Here is a 22,544-nt window from a genome sequence, read left to right on the forward strand (position 1 = left end):
AGGTATTTAATTACAGTTAATGAAACTTGCTGACATAGAAGTCAACAAGGAAACACTGTTGAATAACTGCTGGTGCTGGGATCATGAACATACTCGAGATATCTTATTAGGCCTTCTTTTTTTTTTTTTTTTAAAGTAGTGGTACTGGAAATCCAACCTACACTGACAAGCAATTCATCAACTGAAGTACATTTCCAGCCCTGATTCTTGTTACATCCTTTCTTTTTTATTCATATTACTCCATATGAATATTAGTATACAATACCTATCAAGTTGTTGTTGGATCTATCTATCTATCTATCTATCTATCTATCTATCTTTGAGATAGGGTCTCACTACTCAATCCTGCAGGCCTGGAATTCACTATGTATATACAAAGTGACCTCAAACACACAGATATCTGCCTGCCTTTTCTTGTTGAGTGATAGGATTAAAGGTGTGTACCATCATGCATGGCCTTTCAATATCATTCTAAAGGGAAGAAAAGAATAGCAAATAGAGTGGGTAATTCCTGGTGATGGTTAAGAAACTCCAGTACTCTTTCTACAGACAAAGGCTGACAGCTTTGGTTATACAGGGATCCTGGCCAGAGAGGCCCAAGATCAATCCTGGCTCCATGACTTTCTCACTGTGGCAGAAGGCAAAAAAGAATCTCAGGAGAGTTCAGTTTCATCTCTAATAACACAGATACTCCCTCAATACCTTTGACATTTCACCTATACATACATATATAGGTCAGAAGACAACATGAATAATTTATGGAAGCTAGTTCTCTTCTACCATGTGGGTCCCAGGGATCAAACTTGAATTTTCGTCTTGGCAGCAAGTGCCTTTACCCACTGAGCCATCTTGTGGGGCCCTGAAATCACCATCACCACCACCACCACTTCCTTCTCATTCTCCTGTTTCTCCTCTTCTTCCTCTTCCTCCTCCCCTTAAAGACACAGGGTCTTATATAGCCCGGACTGCTCTGATATTTCCTATGGAACTTAGGATGACCTTGAACTGACTTTTGCCACTACTCAGTTATCCTTCCTTTTTGTTTAGAAAACAAGGTCCTATCACATATGAACTAACCATGGGTCAGTACATAATCATGGGTGGCTCAAGACTAGGTTCATCTGTCTCAGGACATATAACAGTACTCAGCATACATCTGGCACTAAACTCAACCAGGGCCCCTGGAAAGAGTACTGAAGTGGAAAAGGCCAGGGATGGCCAAGCACAACACTCTACACCTAGGTTCTAGGCAGTACCCATCTCCAGGAATATTCCTTACTAGGGGGAAAAAATCCAGGAAGATATCAAACTATGGGACCAGGATACCAACTATGAGGTGAGTTTGGAGCAAAGACTTTTGTGGCAGGTGGAGGTAAGACCAAAAGATACAAGAGCAAGCTGTATGGAAAATGTAGCTGACCCATCTGGTGAAGTCTGGAGGCTGATTCTTGGTTCTGTGGACCTTCTATGGAGACAATGTCACACTCAGAATACCACACTGCTTAATATTTTCTGTGCCCCTTCCTCCTCCTCAAGATGATGCTTGGGTAGTAGTTATCTGGCCAATTTTACAAGCTCTGTAAATCAAAGACCCCTTCTAGGTCACCTTGGTTTTCTGAGCAAAGACAGGAATAAGAGCACTCATTAAGTCCTGGCTGGGGCCTCACTCTGTCAAGTCTTTGTTGTGACCTATGGCTGTCATGATGGATGATGGGAGGACTAAATGGTTCTATACCCATGTGGCTGTGGTGAAAAGACTCTGGGGCAGATCTGTAAGTACATCTATCTCTGCCAATGAGAATAACATATATCCCCAGTGGTTCCTGGAAGAGAACTAACTTGCCAGGACCACTGTGGGACATGAATGGACAGTATTCAGAAATATACAGATTTATCTCAAACCATACCAGAACTTGGAATTGCTGTCTGAGGCTTTGAGCCACAAAAGACACTACCCTATTGCCTCACAGCCATGCAATTCTGGACCCAAATTATACTTCACACCTCACTCATCACCTACTCAACAAGCTTCTAGGGTATGGTAACATGCATGGAGGCTCTTACCTGCCTCTGAAAAGTAGCAGGAATGATAGAGCACTACAGAGACACTCAAGTGAACCCTGCAGTTTATACAAGTGATTTGCCATCAGCAGGACTAAGAGAAAAAAAACTAGGTTTTAAGTAGACAGGCTGTTACTACCTGTGGTTAGGACATACAAAGTAGACCGCTAGTTTTCTTCCTCAATCACTTTATGATTCCTTGTAGCTCTGTATTCTGTGTCCCGTCCCCCCCCGGGCAGTGTCTGGACACTGCCCATACACTGGCTCGGGGAGGACAAGGCAAAGTCTGGGGCAGGGAGTTCAGTCTGTGCTTCCCTTTGGGGCATCAGAGCACTGCTGCAGGCTAGGCCAGAAAGGAAAAGCGGGGTCTAAGAAGAATGCTGTGGTTCCCCGTCTCCTATTGAGGTGTCCACGTGCTACCTGTATACTAACCCAGAGAGGAAGTCTGGAATGGGGTAGGGGCGTTCACTTTTCCTCTCGGGGTGCCAGTTCCTGCCATCCATTGGCTGTCCTGCCACTGTCCCAAGGTCTATAGTATCCTGCAATATTAAAAACTTTCACAGCAAACCTATCAACTGTGCCATTTTCCACAGAATAAAACTGACACACAGTGATCATTATGGCCTTTCTGAGACCATGGAGCTAGAAGTGACAGAAGCAGAGCTGAAGCCAAATCCAACAAGTTCCACACCACCATCGCCTTCACCCACTGGGTATTTCACTCCTGAAGGTGAAGGCTGACACAAGCACAAGGCAGGCTCTGAGGATCCTGTCCTGCCCAGGACAGGTCCTATTCCAACTTAAGAATTTTAGGCCAAGGCTCAGTCCAAGGCTTTCATGTGTCCCATAGCCGGCACTGGGGTAGGAACTGAGAAGTGCAAACCACCCTTTGCACAGAGCCAGCCAACACCAGCATGGCCAGTGTCCTTAAGTTTGAACCACTAACAGACAATGTGAGCTCTTCTCAGAAAGTAACGCTACCCTCCTTTGCAAAGGCATTCAAGGAACATATACATCCCACCGTGGAAAGCTGGATCAAGCTGTTCTACTGAGTCTGTACAAAGCTGAGTAGGCATGCATGAGACATAAGGCCATGGTCCAGGTCACGCTGGGGCAACAAAAATATAGGACACATCCCAGAAGAAATACACCCACAGATAGACTGTCTCACATATCTCCCCCCACCTCCATTTTGAAAGATTTATTTAAGTGGCTGGGTGCTGTGACATATAACTTTAATTCCAGCACTCAGGAGGCAGAGGCCAGCCTGGTCTACAGAGTGAAGTTCCAGGACAGCCAGGGCTACGGAGTAACTCTTGTCTAAAAATAAAAACAAAACAAAAAGATTTATTCATGTATATGAGTGCTTTTCATGTATGTATGTATGTATGTATATACATATGTATGCATGCATGTGTACCACATGCATGTGGTACCTAAGGAAAACAGAAATTGTTGAACTCTTGGACCTAAAGTTACAAACAGTTACAAGCCAGCATGTAGTTGCTGGGAACAGGGCTCGGGTCCTCTACAAAGCAGCCAGTGCTCTTAACCACTGGGACACCTCCTCAAGTTTTCTTTTCAGTTTTTTTTTTTTTTTTAAAAACAGATGTTCTAACTCTAAAATCCTTGCTGGCTTCAAACTCCTGGTGATCTCCTGCCTCAGACTCTTGAAGGTTGTGATTACAGGTATGGACCACCATGCCCAGCCAACTCTACTCTTCTGGCAGCTCAAGATCAGCAAAGGGCAGAAGTGAAAACAAGCAAACAACTGGTGAGGCAATGGGGTACTGATAATGTCTGAAGACACCTGCTAATGCTGTCACCTATGTATGCACACATGCTATGTGTGCACACATGCTGTGTGTAGAAAGCAGGCTGTTTCCATAACCATGGGAACCAAAAAGTACAAGGATGGGTTGGGGAGTGTTAACTTTATTTTGGTAGGAACCGTGAGACAGGAATGGCAGGAAGATGGGGAGAAATTAATGTCAAAAATAGTTGTTCCTAGGTTTAGGATAGGTCCTGTCCTGAAAAACAATTTGTCCTCTTCATAGCATCCTAGACTACAAATATACCAAGCATCCCAAACTCCTGAGCATCATGACTCAAACTTACCCACTGTAAAGATGCTTGCTTACCCTGACCCATAAGTGGACAATCCCATCCCCCAGAGCCTTTTCCATTACCTGATGCTGATTAGTCATGAATGGGTAGAACCTGGCACTGAGTGGGAAACAGACTAGTTACTTGGGGAAATTCCACACTATTATGAAAAAAACCTTTACATTGTAGTAAGAGGCTATCTGTAATGATTTAACAAAGAGGTAATGTGGGCCCAAACATTAAGTGAGTTAGAGTTGGTAACTGGATATATATATATATATATATATTTTTTTTTTGTTTGTTTGTTTGTTTGTTTGTTTTTGTTTTTTTTTTTTGTTTTTCAAGACAGGGTTTCTCTGTATAGTCCTGGCTGTCCTGGAACTCACTCTATAGGCTGGCCTCAAACTCAGAAATCCGCCTGCCTCTGCCTCCCAAGTGCTGGGATTAAAGGCGTGCGCCACCACTGCCCAGCAGCTGGATATATTCTTGCAATCATTTTTTGGAGTTAGAAGTACACTGCATGTAAGTTACCTATTTAAAGTTTACAACTCAATAGTGTATTGTACTGCTATTACCAATTAGAACACTGTAATCATCCCCAAAGTAGACCTGAGCTCTTTAGCTGCCACTTTCCAAACCTGCCATCTCTTCCAGCACCTGGCAACTACTATTCTACTTGCTGTCTATATGGATTTGCCTGTTCTGGGATTATGTAAGTACAGACTCATACATGGTGTCTCTTATGTCTGGCTTCTTTCATTTAACTTCATGTTTTCAAGGTTCACTTATATTGTAGCATGTGTCAAAAACTGATTTCTGTGTGACCAACTATTTCCTCACATAGCCCTTAGGGTTATTTCAATCCTTTGTGATTGCAAACTTGTACCCACGTTTAGTAGCTATTAATAAAACCTCTTAAGAGAGGACTTAGAGAGTTGGCTCCATAGTAAGAGTGCTTGCTGCTCTTCCAGGGGACCTGAGTTCAATTTCCAGCACCCACATCAAGTAATTCACCACCACCCAACTGACCAGGCATTAGTTAACATCACAACGCATGCATGCACACACACACTCACATGTGCAAAGACAGACACACATACAAATAAATAAAAATATCTTCAAGAACGTCTAAGACCATAAAGATAAATGTAATCTATCACTGTGATGTATGAGCAATTAGTTCTCAGGAACAGAACAAGGGCAGATGATGGAAAGAAAGGAGTCCTGAGAAGCTCCCTGTGGGTAAGCACAAGCCAGGCAGCCCAGCCTCAAAGACCAAGTTCAGAATCAAATCTCTCCAAGAAAACCTACCCAGACTGTCCCTAAGACTTCTAGAAGGAGGACATGGGAAACAAAAGAATGAAGCCAGGGGAAACTGTAACAGGCACCCATTAGCATATAATCACAAGAACTGTGATATACATAGAAGATGGGAGTCCAGAGAGGTTTACTTAGTTCAAAACTATCATCTAGTTACCAAGAAGAGTAAAATTTCCTGAGGATATGCATGAGTAAACCCCAGGTTCTTCAAGAACCCAAGAGCACTGTCAATTGTGTTGCTTGATCATCGTGGCCCTTAAGCCATCCTCTCTTCCTTTACCGGAGCACTTAGAGTACAGGATTTAATAGCCTCTTTTAGACCAAGAATTCCAAAGTTACCTCTCCACTCTGTCTCTTTTTTTAAAGACAGAATTGCACTATGTAGCTCTGGCTAACCTGGATCTTGATATACAGACCAGGCTGGCCTCAAACTCTTCCTGCCTCTACTTCTCAAGAACTGGGACTATGCCTCCATACCCAGCTCCATTTTTAATACCTGTATTCACACAAAGCAGAGGGCGACTGACTTGGCCGTCTCAACACTAAGCTCTAGGTGAGGATCTAGAGGAGGGTCCATACCCAAAACCCAATTCCAGGAAAGATGGAGAGTGAAGTCAGCTGCAAAGTCAATGAGGAAAGCCTGTCCCATTAAATAGTCCATAGACTGCATACAGCACCAGACGCCACCCCAAAATATCCCCAGCACCTGAGGTCACCCTGCCTGCAGCTCCAAAGCACACCCATATCTCAGAAGTCTGTTTTCACATGAAGTCCTCCCCAAGTGCTGATGACCTCATCTGTGCTTCATTAAGTCCCCAGGAGCTTTGGAAGTATGAATCAATTCAGAGCAGGCTGGTGGCAAGAGCAGGTAGTGTCCACAAAATCTGTGATCACTCCTGCTCTGCAGCCCTAGCACCCCTCTGCCAATCATGCATCACTCACTCACCTGTCTCCCTTGGCTGTTGCCCTGTCTCTATCCACACTGCATTCTTCATGGCAGGCTCATCACTTCGAGGCATGTGGAGTCTTTTTGCAAACAGATCACCTTGAGTTAGATCAGCAGTTGTAATATGCTTTTAAGGACCCATGAGACACATTTTTCATAAACACTAAGGTATCATTTGCCCTGGTCTTGAACTCATCATCCTCCAGCCTCAGCTTCCTTAGTACTAAGGTCAACAGTATAGACCGTCAAGTCAGTCTCAAAGTTCCATGTTTTGTTTCAAAAATAATAAAGGAAAAAACAAAACAAATAAAAACTGTAATACTGTAGGCCAACAGGACTGAGAAGATCTTTCCTCTCCAACAAATCCCAAGATCATCTGAGACCCAATTCTAGACAACAGGAGTCCCTTCCAGCCCCCAGTAACCTCACACTCCAGTGAGCCTGTATCACTGGGCTGTCCAGCTTTCCAGTCCTATGCCCTTGAGCTTTCTTGCCAACAGTCCCTACAGGTAGGTGCCTTAGTTGTTTTCAGTTAAGCAGCCCAAATTAGATAAAAGGGTAGATAGAAAAAGTGCAAATCCCAAGATTCCTGAGACAGCATGGCCTTTGGGAATTCACTGTACTTAAAGCCAGGAAGGGCACCCACTGGGCTCTAGGCAGCTCCATGGCAGACTCTATCACATGACAGACAGGCCAACATCTGGCCCCAGGGCCTGATTCAAATCCAGCCTACTAGCAGAAATGCAGCAGTCCACAGATCCTACCCTCAGGTCTCCACTGGAAAAGCAACAGTAGATGCTCAAACAAAAATCTATATACAAATATTCACAGCAACACTACTCCATTTGACAAAAGGTAGGTGTGACCCAGATGCCATTAACTGGGAATAAATCAACAAAATGTAGCACAATCATATCCTGAAATATTATATTATGAAAAAAAAGATGAATGAAATTCTAAATAGTACTCAAGATAGGGAAACCATAAGAATATTAGTTGAGTTCTTTCAAGAACACAGATTAAAGGTCACAGGTTCTATGATTCCATTTTATGAAATGCCCATAGTAAAAGAAAGCAGATTCAAGGTAGTAAGCACCTGGGGATAGGAAGTGGGTGGGATGCGGGATGGCTGAAAAGTTATGAGGTGTTCTGGGGTGCAGAAAACAACTTCAACTAGAGCATAGTAGTGGTTAACTACCACTGTGAATGTGTTAAATGAATTCAAGTGGCTAATTTTATGTTATATAAATTACATCTTAAAGAACAAAGACAAACAAAAATATAACAGATCCCACATCCTTGGCACAGAGCAGGCAGGCCTACAGATATGGGTTATACCTTCTCCCCTCTGTTTGAACTAGCCTAAGAGAGCCCTACAAGCCTAGGCCCTGCCAGGGGAAGAGGCTGTTATTAAAAGCCTCTTCCCTGACAGCCTGCTCATGGCTGCAAGACTGTTAAGAGTCCGATGCCATTTGTGGGAAAGGGAGAATGATAGCGATGTCAGACAGCTTTCAGGCAGCGGCTTTGTACAAAAGTCATGACCATGCAGAGCCATCTTTCTCATTAAAAACAAAAACAAAACCAGGACAGGAGCATGACAGAAAGACAGGCATGAGATAGCACACTTAAACAAGGACAGCCCAGACTGGATCCTCTAGCTTGCCCTCCTGGCAGACAGCTAATCTGCATCTATCCAGGAGCATGGAAGCTGGTCTATGCTTTGGCATAGCTCTTGGCAACAAGTCACAGGACTTCTCTACACCTAGTCCTTTATCCCTGCACCTATAAGAGTGTTGTGAATACGAAAGAGTTAACTGTAGCCTGGGACAACCGTTTCTGTCAGCTATGAATACCATGGGAAGAGAGAGACATACTCCAGAGCAAGCTGATATCCCTGTAATTTCAAACCAGAAACACCTGTGCACCACGGACGACCATGTGCTGCCAGCTAACCATGGTCCATAAAGAGGATTCACAAGCTTCCCGGCAGGAAGGCAGATCCACACTGGAAAGTAGAGGGCTTGGCTGCCCAGGTGACATATCCCTGTGGGAAGAGCCTTCAGTAGTTTCCATTCCATATGGCTAAGCATCTAAAAGAGCCCTGAGACAGCAAGGACAAGGTGCTAGCAGAAAGACCAATGCAACGCTGGAGACAGCGGCTACAACACACCCTGGCCAGACTTCCTGCTCAGCCAGCAGTCCTGACCTGGCCTGATTATGGGTAAGGCTGTCCTCTACCCACCTTAGTGATTTACCTGGCACTTAGAAGGCAACTGCTTCGCTGATACTGGCCGGGGACATAGCAAGGATGAGCCTAGGTTCTTTTGCATTTCCCTCCTGTGTTATCTATCCATTTTCTACATGAAGAGGACTCAGACAGCCTGAAGTGGAAATCTCAGCTGATGATACCTAATTCTTTCACTTCCTGTATTCTAAAACGTCTTCAAACCAGTTCAATCCTCATATTGGCATCATCCAGAAATCAAACCTACACAAACAAACAAGACTGAGCAGAACCTGTTGATCTCTCCTGGCCAGTGTGGAAACAGCACCAGAGGTACAGAGTAGCTATGGAAGAAAAACATCGGGGTCCAGGGGCTGACCATTGGTAGGCTGGGAGAGACAGAACAGGCTTGAGGTTTAGCTCTCTTGAAAGGTCACAAGATATCCCTTATCTGTACTCATTTTCTCAATTGCAGCTTCAGCATGGAGTCCAAGCAAGTCCCTCTCTATCTTAGCTAGGGTTTCTATTGTTTCGCTGAAACACCATGCCCAAGAAGTTGAGGAAAAAAAGGATTCATGTGGCTTACACTTTCATACCACTTTATCACTGAAGAAGACAGGGAGGAACTCAAACAAGGCAGGAACCTGGAAGCAGGAGCCATGGAGGGGTGCTGCTTACTGGCTTGCTCTCCATGGCTTGCTCAGCCTGCTTTCTTATGGAACCCAGGATCACCAGCCCAGGGATGGCCCCACCCACAATGGGCTGGGCCCTCCTCTATCAATCACCAATTAAGAGTATGCCCTACAGGCCTGCCTACAACCTGATCTCATGGAGGTATTTTCTTAATTGAGGTTTCCTCCCCTCAGACGACTTTAGCTTGGGACAAGTTGACATAAACTATCCAGCAAAATCTCCCACCTGGTTTAGCTCTAAGCACCCTGTTTAGCTCCAGCCCTTTATGGCATCTGCCCAGAAAGCCAGGCCCAGTCAAGTAGACACTCAGGACAGATGGATCAGGTGTGGTAGCATGCACCAGTAATCCCAAGATTCAAGCTACTGAAGCAGGAAGTACTGAATTTAAGGACAGGCTGAGTTACATAGTTCAACAGACAAAACAGAGTGCTAAGTGAGTATACTCCAAGGGCAGGGCCTACTTCCCACATGTTCACTCTGTACTCCATGTTCAGTGCTTGCAAAACATCCTGTTTACTGACTGCCCATCTACCTGGTATTTATGAGCTCAGTCTCGACAGTAACTGAGCCCCCCTGCAGTTACTGAGGGTTGTACGTGTATCTCCTATCTTGTTGTTCTCTAGACTTCCAAGATTGGTGTTAAAATAGCCCTAAGTTTCAGATGAGGACATAGATACTTAAACCCTAACAAGTCTGCTCCTAGGAAAAATGTTGGACGTGAACCAAATCTGCGCTGAAAGCTTGCTTACTACGATTCCAACTGTCAATCTTATGTGGCACACCAAAATGGAAAAGTGCAGCTGTCAGATTTCTAGGTCACAGCACATCCTCAAAGTGGAAACCAGGCAGATACTTGACCTCACAGGGTCCCAAGGCTCCCATGCCCCAGTGTCTTCCCTAGTCCTAACAATGAAGCTCAGAGTGTAAAGCAGGGGACCTTGAAAATGTCCCCCTTTCTCAACTCCACTGAGGCTCTGAGCAGCTGTTCCCATTTCAACTGCCCCTTCAGCCAGGGTAGGAATAAGGAGGTAAGAAAACACATGCAAGCTGGGCGGTGGTGGCGAACGCCTTTAATCCCAGCACTTGGGAGGCAGAGGCAGGTGGATTTCTGAGTTCAAGGCCAGCCTAGTCTACAGAGTGAGTTCCAGAACAGCCAGGATTACACAGAGAAACCCTGTCTCAAAAAAAAAAAAAAAAGAAACCACATGCATAGAGTGTACCAAGGAGCCAGTTTGTCTGTTAAACCAGTGCCTGTGAAGATCAAGGACATGGTTATTTCCCAATTCTGAATTCTTTCAGGGGAAAAAAAAAACCAGTGACTCCAGTTCATACCTATGCTAAAGGTGTGACCATTACCACAGGTCAGTAGCCTGTCTGGGGGACATGAGATTCCCAGCAGCTCATCACAGCTACAGAAGGTGAAGACACACTTTGTACACACACATTCCCTGTATATACCCCTAAACTAGGGACTCTCTCTCTGATAACAGGTTAATTTGCCAAAGGCAAGAAGGCCAAATTCTAGAAAAGTCCATACTAACTTCCCTGCAATGTAGGCACAAAAACTCAACAGCTCTTAGCTGCTCCATCTATTAAACAAAAACAACTCATTTACCTAACAGGGTTGAAGGGGTAGGGAAGGGACAGGCCCCTCTTTCTTAGCACTATGATTTTTTCTATAACACACCAACTCCTGACAATAGTCAGCCAAAAGATTAATGCCAAATTATGTCAAGGTGGCCCTCCTGAACTGTGGAAAGTGAGTTCATAGCCCATGCTAAACTGGCATAGGAGTCACAAGGACCTAAGTTCTGTGTCACAGCTCCAATGTGGATCAACTTGGTGACAGTGAGCAGTACCTTTCTCTGCCTGGGAGTCAGGCTGCCACCAGTCAAACTGACCTCTAGTCTCTTGGACCTTATGGAATTATGAATCTGACAGGTAATCAAACATGTTCAGGCTGAGGCAGGAATGAAGGAGGTGCAGAGCCAAATATGTTGGTCCACTACAAGCTTCACTCACCAAGGCCATTTGGTATCCCTAAGCCAAATCCAGGAAGACAGAGCTAGAAAAGCCCCAGGCAAAACTAAGCTGTGGTTTCATGTGAACTAGGGTGACCTTGACTGAGAAAACCAGTGAGTGGTTTGGAAGATTCCAGTTCCAGTCTCTAGAGAAAAAACGCCAGCAAATCAACCCACTGGCTCTCCCCACCTTCTCCAGAAGAGCATAATGACACTGTGGGAGTAGATGAGAGGGCAGTGGCAGGTCACTGCTGGGAACTGCTTCAACTACTGAAACTGGAACAGTGCAAAATCTGGAGCAGAGTTTTCAAATCACCTCTCAGGCCCTCAGGGATGACCTAAGGTCCTCTGTCACTCAGAACCCTAGCCAGTACCATATGAAGCTGTGCTTTGGGAAAGGATCTGGGACTTACTGGAAGTCTGAAACTATCCAACTGGGTCAACCATGTCATGCAGATGGAAAAAGGGAAGCCTGGGGAACAAAGTTCTCAGGATAGAGACTTGTTTTCTGTCTGAGGCTGAATATTCCAAATCATTGTACAGATACACGTGCGTGCACACACACACACGGTGCATGCAAATAAAATGTAATAATTTTTTTTTTAATTAAGCAACTTGAGAACCACTTAAAGATAAATATTCTGACTGGTTTGGTTAGGAACACCTTTAATCCCAGGACTCAGGAGGCAGAGACAGGTGGATCTCTGTGAGTCTGAGGCTAGCCTTGTCTACACAGTGGAGTTCCAGGCCAGTCAGAGCTACACAGAAAGAGCCTGTCTCAAACAAACAAACATGAAGGTAAGCAGATAAATAAATAAATAAATAAATAAATACAAATATTCAAATGCCTTGATTTCATTAAAATGGCATGGGATTCTGGTAGTCACAAGATGGCTCAAGACAAGGCTTCTACCCACAGGAAAGGCCACAGTATTTAGAACATTGATGAGCATGTGGGGGTACTCAGGGTCTGCACAGGTCCAATAACATGCCCTCCCAATGAGCAGAAGGCAGGTGCCCACTCCACAGGTCAAAGGCCCCAAGTCAAGTTTCTGAGTCACCTGGCACACCTGTGCAAAGAGAACATAGCTCTGAACCACTGTCCTTCTGCATGGCAAGGGAAAAATAACTTTGAAGGAAATTTCAGCCCAGGGAAGCAAGCTAAAAGACAACTGCCAAACACTGGGAGATCAAAGAAGCTTCATGAGACTCAGTCAAATGGCTTGCAACTGTGTGCTGCACAGAGACCAAAGACATACTTGGGCCTGCTCCAGAACTCACTAGCTTCCCAAGAGGTCAACCTGCAGACAGTCTGGGCTGTGGCCAGAATCCTTCTGCCACCAAACTTTGCCTCTAACAAGGGGGCCTGGGGGGGGGGGGCTAGAACCCACAGAGAGTTTCTGAATATATCAAAAAGGAATTAATTACTAAAGAAAATGTGATATTCATAGGAAAAAAGGAAAAAAAAAAAACCTCCCAAAAGTTGGCAGGAAGACACTAAGGGCAAGAGAAAGGGGCCGACAGGTAGCAGGTAAGAAAAAAGTAATACAAGTTTTCCGTAGGCTAACACTGAGGTGAGGGAGATAAGGCCTTCCTCCCACATGCCATGCCTGATCCTGGAAGACCCAGTGGTAGCCAGAACTGCTGGGCAGTAGCTATGCATTAGCTAAGCACCAAGAAGATGGCTGTATAAATCAAATCTCACCAGAAGGCGAAATACACACAGTTAAACTTGTTTACATGGTAAAATGATAATGTTTTTGGCTATATCAGATTAAAGAAAATAAAACTGGGCTGGCTGGCGAGATGGCTCAGTGGGTAAAAAGCTCTTGTAGCAAAAGCTGTGCCGGCCTGAGTTACATCCTGAGACCTGTCTAAGGTAGGAGAGCTGTAGCTCCATCAAGTTAGCTTCTGACCCCTCCCCCATGCACACACATGGACACACTTTCACTCTCGGATAATAACATTATAAAGTATTTTTATGGCTTTTACATTCTATTTATTTGATTTTATTCACTCTGTAACCCATGGTCCTCTTGCCTCTATCTCCCAAGTACTTAACTAGGTATCACTATGCCTAGCTCCCTTTTACATTCTTTAAATGGTTATACAAATAATTATAAAAATGTCTTGACTTTGCCAGTTGACCTATCCAACCTAAAATATTTGCTATCTGACCCTATAAGGAAAAAAAATCCAATCCCTAGTCTATACTCCAGAAACCACCAGATACTGTAAATGTCCCCACCATCCTTCGAAGCCCCAGCCTCTAGCAGCCACCAATCTGCCTTCTGTTTCTATTGATGTACTTACTTTGGTCATTATGTGTATAATTAATATACACATATAAATGTGTATATAAAAATATACACATAAAAAAGATATCATTCCTATACTGTATGATCTCTTCTGTGTGAGTCTGACTTGGCATCATGATCCCTTGGTACACCTATGATACAGCATGTCTCCTTGTTACACGAAAGTACAGTTCACTGTATGGATCCACAGGTTGTCACCACTGCCCCATTGCTTCAAACTTTAGTTATCTTTTGGCCACTGTCTGCTGCCATGAACATTTACATACAAATATTAGAGTATACCTACTCTCAATTTTTCTGGAACTCCTAGCTCACAATAATTTGACATCTAACTTCTTGAGAAACTGTTAAACTGTCTTCCATAGCAGTGACAACCATCTTGACCCCACCAGCAAAGCCCAAGAGTTGAAATTTCTTCAGATCTTCATCTACTTTTATTTAATTGTGGCTTTTTGTTTTTAGAATTATTATCATCCCCTGTGAGTATGAAGTAGACTATCACTGGAATTATTATTTGCTTTTCCCTAATGATATTGAATCTTCTCATGACCTTGGTTATTTGTAAGGGGATTTTATGTATCTGGAACTTCAGTCACATCCCCTGCCAAACATGCAACAACTGCACATAGTTACTAATAGTCTAAAATAAAGATGAACAAGACATTTCTCCATTGTTCCTGAGATAAACATTGTCAGACAATTTCTGTATCCTAGAACTTCTAAGAAAGTAAGAAACCAAATGGAGCCCTGATGGAATAAATGTTCCACAGAAATAACGTCCTAGCTTAGCCCTCTGTATCAGAGCTTCTCAGCCCATAGCCCTCGTAGCCATGGCAGTACAATATAGTTCAGGGCCTAATACACACATAATCAGACCAGAAGGACTAGGAGTTCCAGGAGAGACCTGTTGCCCACATTGAGCAGCCCTCTCTAAGCTACCTCCCAGCTTCCATCAGGAGCCTCTCTTCTACCTGCATGTGGCAATGGAGGTTGTCTCTCTGCACTTACTCTCCTCTATGTAAACCACTCACATTTGTACCTCAGCAGACACCCAAATGAACACTCAGACCTACACTGAGCTCAGTGTTCACTTCTGGCTCTGGGTGGGACGGCTCCACCTTAAGAAGCCACACTGGATATACACCCAGACAAGGTTAGATTTACCTCAGAATTTCTACCTAAACCCACTCCAAATTAACTTTCTCTGTCTATGTTAAAGATAACTGGGACTGGAAAGATGGCTCAGAGGTTAAGAGCGCTTGCAGAGGACCTGAGATTGGTTTCCAGCACCTATATGATAGCTACCAACTAGCTATAACTCTAGTTCCATGGGATCTGATACTCTCTCTTCTGGCTTCCCAAGACAAAAGGCATGCAAATGTATATGTGACACACATGTACACAAGCAGGCAAAATTCACACACATAAAATAAATACAATTTTAATAAAGAATACTTCAATATACCCTGGCTTTCTCTACCAGGGAGTATGTTCAACCTCCTTCTCTCTAGTTCTTAACATTGCTATGGAGTGAAGATCTTCCCAGGCATCTATCTGGACTAACCCCCATGGCCTCTTCTAGATCCTCTGCTTTTAGTTTTGTGATTTTCCTAAAACCAAGTCTGATAAATTTGAAAAATTAAGCATAAAAATAACTGCAAACCAACCAATAATACATAACACTAAATAAGTGTAATTCCAATAAATTAATAAAATTACAAATGATAAAGAAAAACAGATTTAACTGCATTCACCTGTACTTTAATATACCGGTTCTACTATCATCTGTGGCTCCAGTCCCAACTGCATTCATTTTTAAACTACTGTATAAAAAATAGCCACACAGAGAGACAAGTGACACTGGGGGTGGGGGTGGGGGTGAACTGCAATGTATGAATAGGGGAAGAGGCGCCAAACTATAGCTCCCAGGTCAACACAGCCAAGTAGCTATCTGTTCTTGCCAATAAAGTTTTACCAGAATACAACCACATCCATTGGACTCATGTGTTATCTATAGCCCATTATGTACCTTAACAGTAACATAATTCCAGACTCTATATGGCTCACAAAGGCTAAATTATATTTAAACCCTCTATACAAAGTTTGTAGACCCTGACAAAAAGCATATACATAAACTACGGATCATCGGGGGAAAGGCCTAATGTGAAGATGAACAAACAATGCAATGCAAACAAACAATCCACAGGACAAAGAAAAATAACCCAATCAATCCTACAAAGAATGGCATGTACCTACATTTAATCCCAGCATTTTGGAGGGAGAGACAGGAGGATCAGCAATTCAGTGTATGCCACAGCTCCAAACCAAGTTCAAGGACAGTTTAGCCTATGTAAGATTCCTTCAAACCTGCATTCACATGCACATATCCACATTAAGACACACATACATATATGTGATTAAAAATAACTTAAAAAAATCAAATCTTTAAAAGGGAAGTTTAGCCGGCAGTGGTGGCACATGCCTTTAAACCCAGCACTTGGGAGGTAGAGGCAGGCAGATTTCTGAGTTTGAGGCCAGGGCTATACAGAGAAATCCTGTCTTGAAAAACCAAAGGGGGGGGGGGGTCGGAGTTTAACAGGGAACTCATTAAAGAATGAAATTACTTGGTAATGTCCATTTCTGAAAATGTTATGATACTTTTTTTGGAAATTTAGTGAGCTTGCTGTTAACCCAACCATTTTATTTTTAGGTATCTGTCCCAGAGAAATATTTACATTCCTGCACGCACACACCCAATCAAAAGCACTATAAAGCTAAGATAGATACAATTGGGTTGGAGCGACAACTCAAGGGTTCAGAGCATTTGCTGTTCTTCCTGAGGAACAGAGTTCAATTCCTAGCACCCACATCATGCAACTGACGACTATTTGTAACTCCAGCTCCAGGGATTCAACACCTTTGGCTTCCAGTTCCACATACGCACACATACAGGTGAAATCCATCTCACCCCACCTCTCATTCATTCTTTCTCTTTTCCCCTCCCCACCCCCCTACCCCCATCTCTCTCTCACACACACATTCACTCATCCTCACTCCTCCAGATAATTAAATTTAATAAAAATAAATCTTTTAAGAGGACAGTATTTATTTAATTTTTAAAATTAGTGTTGTACATCATGCATAAGTGTACATATGAAGTGTGTGTGGTCATACACATTCCATAGCACCCAGGTGAAAGTCAGAGAATTACTTTATAGACTTGGTCTCTTCTTCCATCTTTATGTAGGTTCAGGAAAGAGAGCTCCTATCACCAGGGCTGGGCTTATACAACAAGCACTTTTACCTGCTGAGCCATCTTGCTGGCTGCATTCACTACTTATAACAGCAAAACCTCAGCAGCAGCCTTAATTGTCCATCACTGAGAGAGTGGATTAAATTATAGTACATCCCAAAAGAGCCCATATGGAAAACGATTTTGACGTTTTTAGATGTAACAACATAAAAAAGATCTCTAAACATCCTCAAGCAGAAATAAGTATACTGTGGAAAAAATACAAACAAAGTTCAGGCTTTAAAAGGCTGAATGAGGGCAGGTGAGATAGATGGCTCAGTAGGTAAAGACCTGTGTTTGATCCCCAGAACCATGATGGAAGGAGAGAACCGAGTCATGGTGGTGGTGCATGGTGTTAAGAGGATGTCCATACCACACAGTAAAGAATGCTACGTTTCTTTGTTGTTGTTTTTTTTTGTTGTTTTGTTTTTTTTAGAATGCTAGAATTTTTAAAAAAAAGATTTAAGTGATATTTGGGTCCATGCAGAGCAATACACAAGAAGACTGAAGAAAAATGTCACCCTGGGAATAGTGGTGGAGAAAGCACACCATCACCTGGGTGACAAGAACTCTGATTAGCTTATCACAGACTCATCTGAATTCCAGGGGTGGGAAAGCAGGACGCTGTGGCTCCAAACAGCACTTCTGAGGCACCTTCTGAAACTCAACTATCCTGATGTGCTCATGGGGTGGCTGCTGTGGACAACCTGGGCACTTAGGAGTCCATGCTACGCTCCAGCAAGGCTTTCTTTCCCTTCTGAGTTTCAGGGTTTTCTTCAGGGAAAGGAAGTGGGTAGCTTAACTGACCTCCAAGAGCTTCCCGGTTTGATGCCACAACATAGGCAGGCCTGAAAGAGGTTCCCTACCTCTCTAGGGGAAAACAAATAAACAAAACCAACAGCTGAGGAAATAAAGCTCAAATCAGAAGGCTTAAAGGAATGTGTGCTCCTGGGAAGATGACATCCTTGAGAGCAGAAACTGTCCCCGCCACCCTAGACTCACATCCTCAACTATTACAGAGGGGGTGGCTTTGATGATGGCTGATGTATCCTCCAGCTTGGACAGTCTAAAATAAGCTCTGGGCGGGAGGGGCACAGGAAGCAGAGAATTGGGGGAGGCTGACAGGAACCAATTGGCTGAGGTTTTCTAATGGAGCCATAAGGAGAGCAAAAGGCTCTGGGAGAACCGGATACTGAGAGCAGGGACAAATGCTGCTGGCAAGAGCGTCCAGTCTCCCTGCTCTCCTTTCAAGAGCAGTTTCTTCCTGAAAGATCCCAGGAGGTAGAAGTCTGGGCTAATCGCTCCCCGCACAAATAACCCTACTCATTATTTTAGGAACTACTATTCCAGTTGCCCTGGAGGTCTCATGCCTGTTTCAAAGTGGAATCATTTTGAAAACAACAAACTCAAGAGTTCAATACTTTCAATTTGCTTCATCCCTTGAATTTAACTAATAATCAACAGATTTTTTTAAACAGACTCAAACATTTAAATTCCATTCATTTATTCAAGAATCAGAAAAACAGCTCCTGTGTAGCATAAATATCTAATTACTAGTTTAGGCAGTTGCTTCAAATAACCTGGAAACTTCCAAACCTTCCTCAAATCAGTCTTTGCCAAGGCCAGAAACTTCTTAAACCAAAGTTGACTGTTGTATGGGCGGTTTTTCAGTTTGTTAAAACTGTAAGGGGAAAGCTCAATAAAACATATTTCTTGCTTTTCATAACACCATGGGAGAAATAAGCCAGTATCACTATTACCAGTTTACAGATATGGAAATTAAAACAGAGGTAAAGGGACTCGTTCAAGGTCAGACCTCAGAAAGTCACAAGCAGTCACCTCATATCCCATACACTGTTTCCCAGAACAGGGTCCAAATGAGAAGAGGAATCACATTTCTCTCAAGAGTCCTACCCTTCCCAAACAGACAGGTCTCTAAGGCCCTTGGTGTTCTACAAACCAATGACTGAGACTTGGAGAGTCTTGTTAAGCTTCCTGATTACTTCCTGGCTATTGGAAATCTGACCTCAGAGGAAGATGCCATAACCCCTGCCCTACTACTCCACTCTGGTTTGACCCATAAAACAAGTCAAACCTTGCTTGCCTGCTTGCTTGCCCACAAAGGCTTTAAAAACAGCAAAAACCAGGGCACTTCGAAGCAATGTTTTCAGTCTAAACAGCTCTTTCCAAAAGGAGTGGCTACAACTAGGTGGCACTGGGCTGGAACGCATGGGGAACTCCACTGGCAGTCAGCAAGCAGGGGCCAAGCAGGTGTTGAGCGGCAAGGAAGAAGAAGGCTAAGGGAAAAGGTGAGCAGGATGTACAGGGCTTTCCCAAAGTGCTGCAAACAAGGCCAGGAATCTTCAACACTAGATCCCTGACAGCAAGCAGTTCCCAAGGGCTAGTAGCCCAAACTGGAGACCTTGTACCAACACAAATTCCCAATCTCCTACACTGCTCCGAGGTTGGAGGTCTAGGAATGTGTTTTCCATGACTGTGACTTTGACACAGGTTAGGAAGAGCTTCTAATTTGGTCCAAAATCCCAACTAACAGATTAAGGACAGAAAGAGGGAGGGACCAACTTTCCCCAGAATGCATAGGTCTTGTTGGACTTCTGTGCCAGGGAGCAAAAACAAGAAGGGAAGCCCCTACCCCTCAACAAAAGCTATTCCTACCTTCAGTTGAAGAGCAAGACCCACCCATCCCCAACTGAAGACACCTCATCTCCCTTCAGACCCTGACGGTGACAGTGACTTAGAAAGAGAGCAGGCTCTATTCCACAAGATGGAAACTGGTGACCCACGCAAACAAGCCAATTCCTGGGGCAGTCTGGTGGCCAAGTCTAGTCCAGCCCCAAGACAAGTCGCGGGGGGGTGGGGGAGGTGGGGAGTCCTGACAAACGGCAAGCAAGCCCCACTTTGTTCCTATCCAGGGAAACCAGACATTTTTGAGTCACCCAACAAGCATGAATCACACGGCAGAACTATGGGAACGGGAAAGGATGTTATTTTTCGGCATTCTTGAGGATTTTCCCTTTGTCCTGGCTCTATCGATACTCTTCCCGCCCCCATTCCAACCCCATCCCCCAACTCTCACGCATTTTTTTTCCTGCTCCATTTTTATTTTCTCTAGGCCTTCGCAGGCTTTGCGCTCCCCGTCACGTCTCGCAGGCAGGACTCCCAGCTCCGCACCAGCGGCAGCTCACCTGCGTCAGGTCCTCGTCGTTGAGCAGATGCGACTCGCGGGGCTTGAAGCAGTTCTGACACTTGCTCTTGTTGAAGATGTTGGCCTGAAATTTTCTGCACGGGTTTTCCTTGGCCGCCGACATGTCGGCTAGGCGGCCGCGGAGCCGGCCGCCACGGCCCAGCGCGCTCCCGGAGGTCGGGGACTCAGCGCGGCCGCCGCCGCATTTTGCGCTGGCCGCCGCAGGCCCGGAAAGGCCTCCCCTCTCGCGCCGCGCCCCGCCTGCTCGCCGCGGCCTCAGAGCGCGCGCACCTCCTCGCGCCCCGCCCCGCCGCCCGGCCGCTGTGGGCCCATGGACGGACGCGGCCTCCGGCCGCTGGCTCCACCGCGGCCGCCCCCAAGGCGCCGGCCGGCAAATCCAGCCGTCGCGCTCACCGGGCGCCCGCCGCCACCGCGAACGAACCGAGCAGGGCGCCGCGCGCACTCGGGGCGGGGCGGGGCGGGGCGCCGCAACCGGCAGCCCCGAGGGCCAATGGCATCCGCACGCTCCTGCTAACAAAGAAACCCGTTGACCAATGGATGGTGGGGGCGGGACCGGGAGCAGCGGGCGCAAGGTAACTTGTCCAGGCTAGGAAGGTGGAGGCGCTGGGATGGAACTTTCAGGTTTGGTGGACTGGCGCTGCCGCCCGCGGCCTGACAGCTGCGGCGCTGGGCTGGGCTGCTCCCAGGATGCCGTGGATCTCCGCGATCTCCCTGCGGGCCCCTGTCTCTCTCGTAGCCTTTTCGCTGCGGCCTTCTGCCTAGTCTAGCCTGCGTCCCTACTGTGTGCTAGGTCTGTGGTCGACCCAGATGGCACCGTAAAGGCTAGGAATGTTTCAAGTGCTCCCCGAGGTTTAGATTATTAAAGTTCCACAATCTTTCCATGACCATTCCAGTTTTACGTAAGAAAACCGAGGCGCGCAGAACAGTTAAGTAATAAGACATAGTGTTTCCAGGGTGACTAGATGTCAGCAGCTGTGAGGAGTTGTCAATTCTATTATGGGAGCCCAATTCTGCTAGAGTTAAGCACTCTTGCCTTCGTTTTGTGCTTGAGGAAACGGCTCAAACACTGCGAATAGCTTGTGCACGGTCACTCTGCAGGAAGGGGCCCGAACTATATACTCCAGACCACTCTTGCCCAGATTCCCAGGGAAAAGGCCACTTGGAAAGGAAAGGACAGAGGAATCCAGAAAGGGCTGAGGGGAGGGGTTTGGACGGGGACAACCCCTGCTCCTTAGGAGACAGACTGCTTTCAGCAGCAGTGAGCTGGATCTAAGCAGAGAGCAGCAGAGATGTTCATTCCCAAGGTATGCAGGTGGAAGTGGGAGAGAAGGAACAAGAAAGGAGTGTGTGGTCCCCGTTAAAGGCATATCTAGGAGGATGGAGAGTTGAAGGCCAGTCTGGACCAAAGTGAGACGTTTCTAAGGAGAAGAGGAGAGGGAGGGGGGCAAGAAGGAAAGAAGGAATCACTTTGACCTGAGATTCTAGGCTCAGCTGGCTGGCAGTTCCAACCTGTGTTTTTTAACAGAGGCTGAGGTAACTCATTCTTCACGATGGAGGTGATATTGGAGCAGGTGGCGGCACTGAGAGCAGCTGAGCTCAGGTCACAAGAAGGCTTTAGGAGACAAATGCCTTTGGAGTTGTGTACTTTTCCACTGATCATCTGGTGACTACCCCAGGGAGGTGTATTTCCATTTTGAGAAAGAAATGCTTTCCTGCACAAGGAATCGGGAATGAAGAAACCTAGATCAAAGTCTGCCTGCAGCCTGAGGGGAAAGCCCAGCTCTGATCCAGCTATGAGCAGGTCCTTTACCCTCACTGACCATATGTACAAAACTGACACGAATGTGAGGTGTTGCAAGCATTCGGTGACAATAATCTTTGTAAAATATTTCATACAATATGGCCAATCGTTAATTGGTGAATTTTGGGAAAAGGTGTGTACTGGGCTATTCGTGCAACCTTCTTGTTGATTTAAAATTTTCCAAAATAAAGAAGGAGAAGGAGTAAAGGGAGACTGACAGTTCTTGTCTGCACTGAGTACTCAGAAAGTGATACCAATGGCGGCCTCTGGGGAAAAGAACTGGGTTATTGGGAGGTGACCTACTTTTAATTTTCATTATAAAACCTTTTTGTTCCTTTTGGGTTTTGTTTTATGAGCATGTACAACCTGTTTAAAAGAAAGACTTAGAGCCAGCGAGATTGCACTGTACATAAAAGCTTTCGGTACCAAGACTAATGAATTGAGATCAGTCCCCTGAAGCCACAAGGTGGAAGGAGAGAACTCCTGCAAGTTGTTCTCTGACCTCCACATGAGTAGCACAGTGTGCTGCACCCACG

The 22,544-nt window shown here is 45.1% G+C and overlaps 1 protein-coding gene across 10 annotated transcripts in view; it reads right to left on the reverse strand.

Moving 5' to 3' along the window:
- Positions 1 to 20,635, reverse strand: part of Mprip (myosin phosphatase Rho interacting protein) — a 124,709-nt gene extending 104,074 nt beyond the window's left edge. For 6 of the 10 annotated variants that reach the window (XM_076936736.1, XM_034504916.2, XM_076936735.1 and 3 more), the window contains exon 1: positions 20,188 to 20,634. In XM_076936736.1, the coding sequence (XP_076792851.1) occupies positions 20,188 to 20,310 (123 nt within the window). In that variant the 5' untranslated portion in view covers positions 20,311 to 20,634. Of the gene's footprint in view, positions 1 to 20,187 lie in introns of all 10 variants that reach the window. The other 4 variants (XM_034504913.2, XM_034504914.2, XM_076936734.1 and 1 more) reach the window with 3 other exon arrangements.
- Positions 20,636 to 22,544: the final 1,909 nt, after the last annotated feature.

Source organism: Arvicanthis niloticus, chromosome 6 (genome assembly GCF_011762505.2).
Source record: "Arvicanthis niloticus isolate mArvNil1 chromosome 6, mArvNil1.pat.X, whole genome shotgun sequence".
Lineage (NCBI taxonomy): Eukaryota > Metazoa > Chordata > Mammalia > Rodentia > Muridae > Arvicanthis > Arvicanthis niloticus.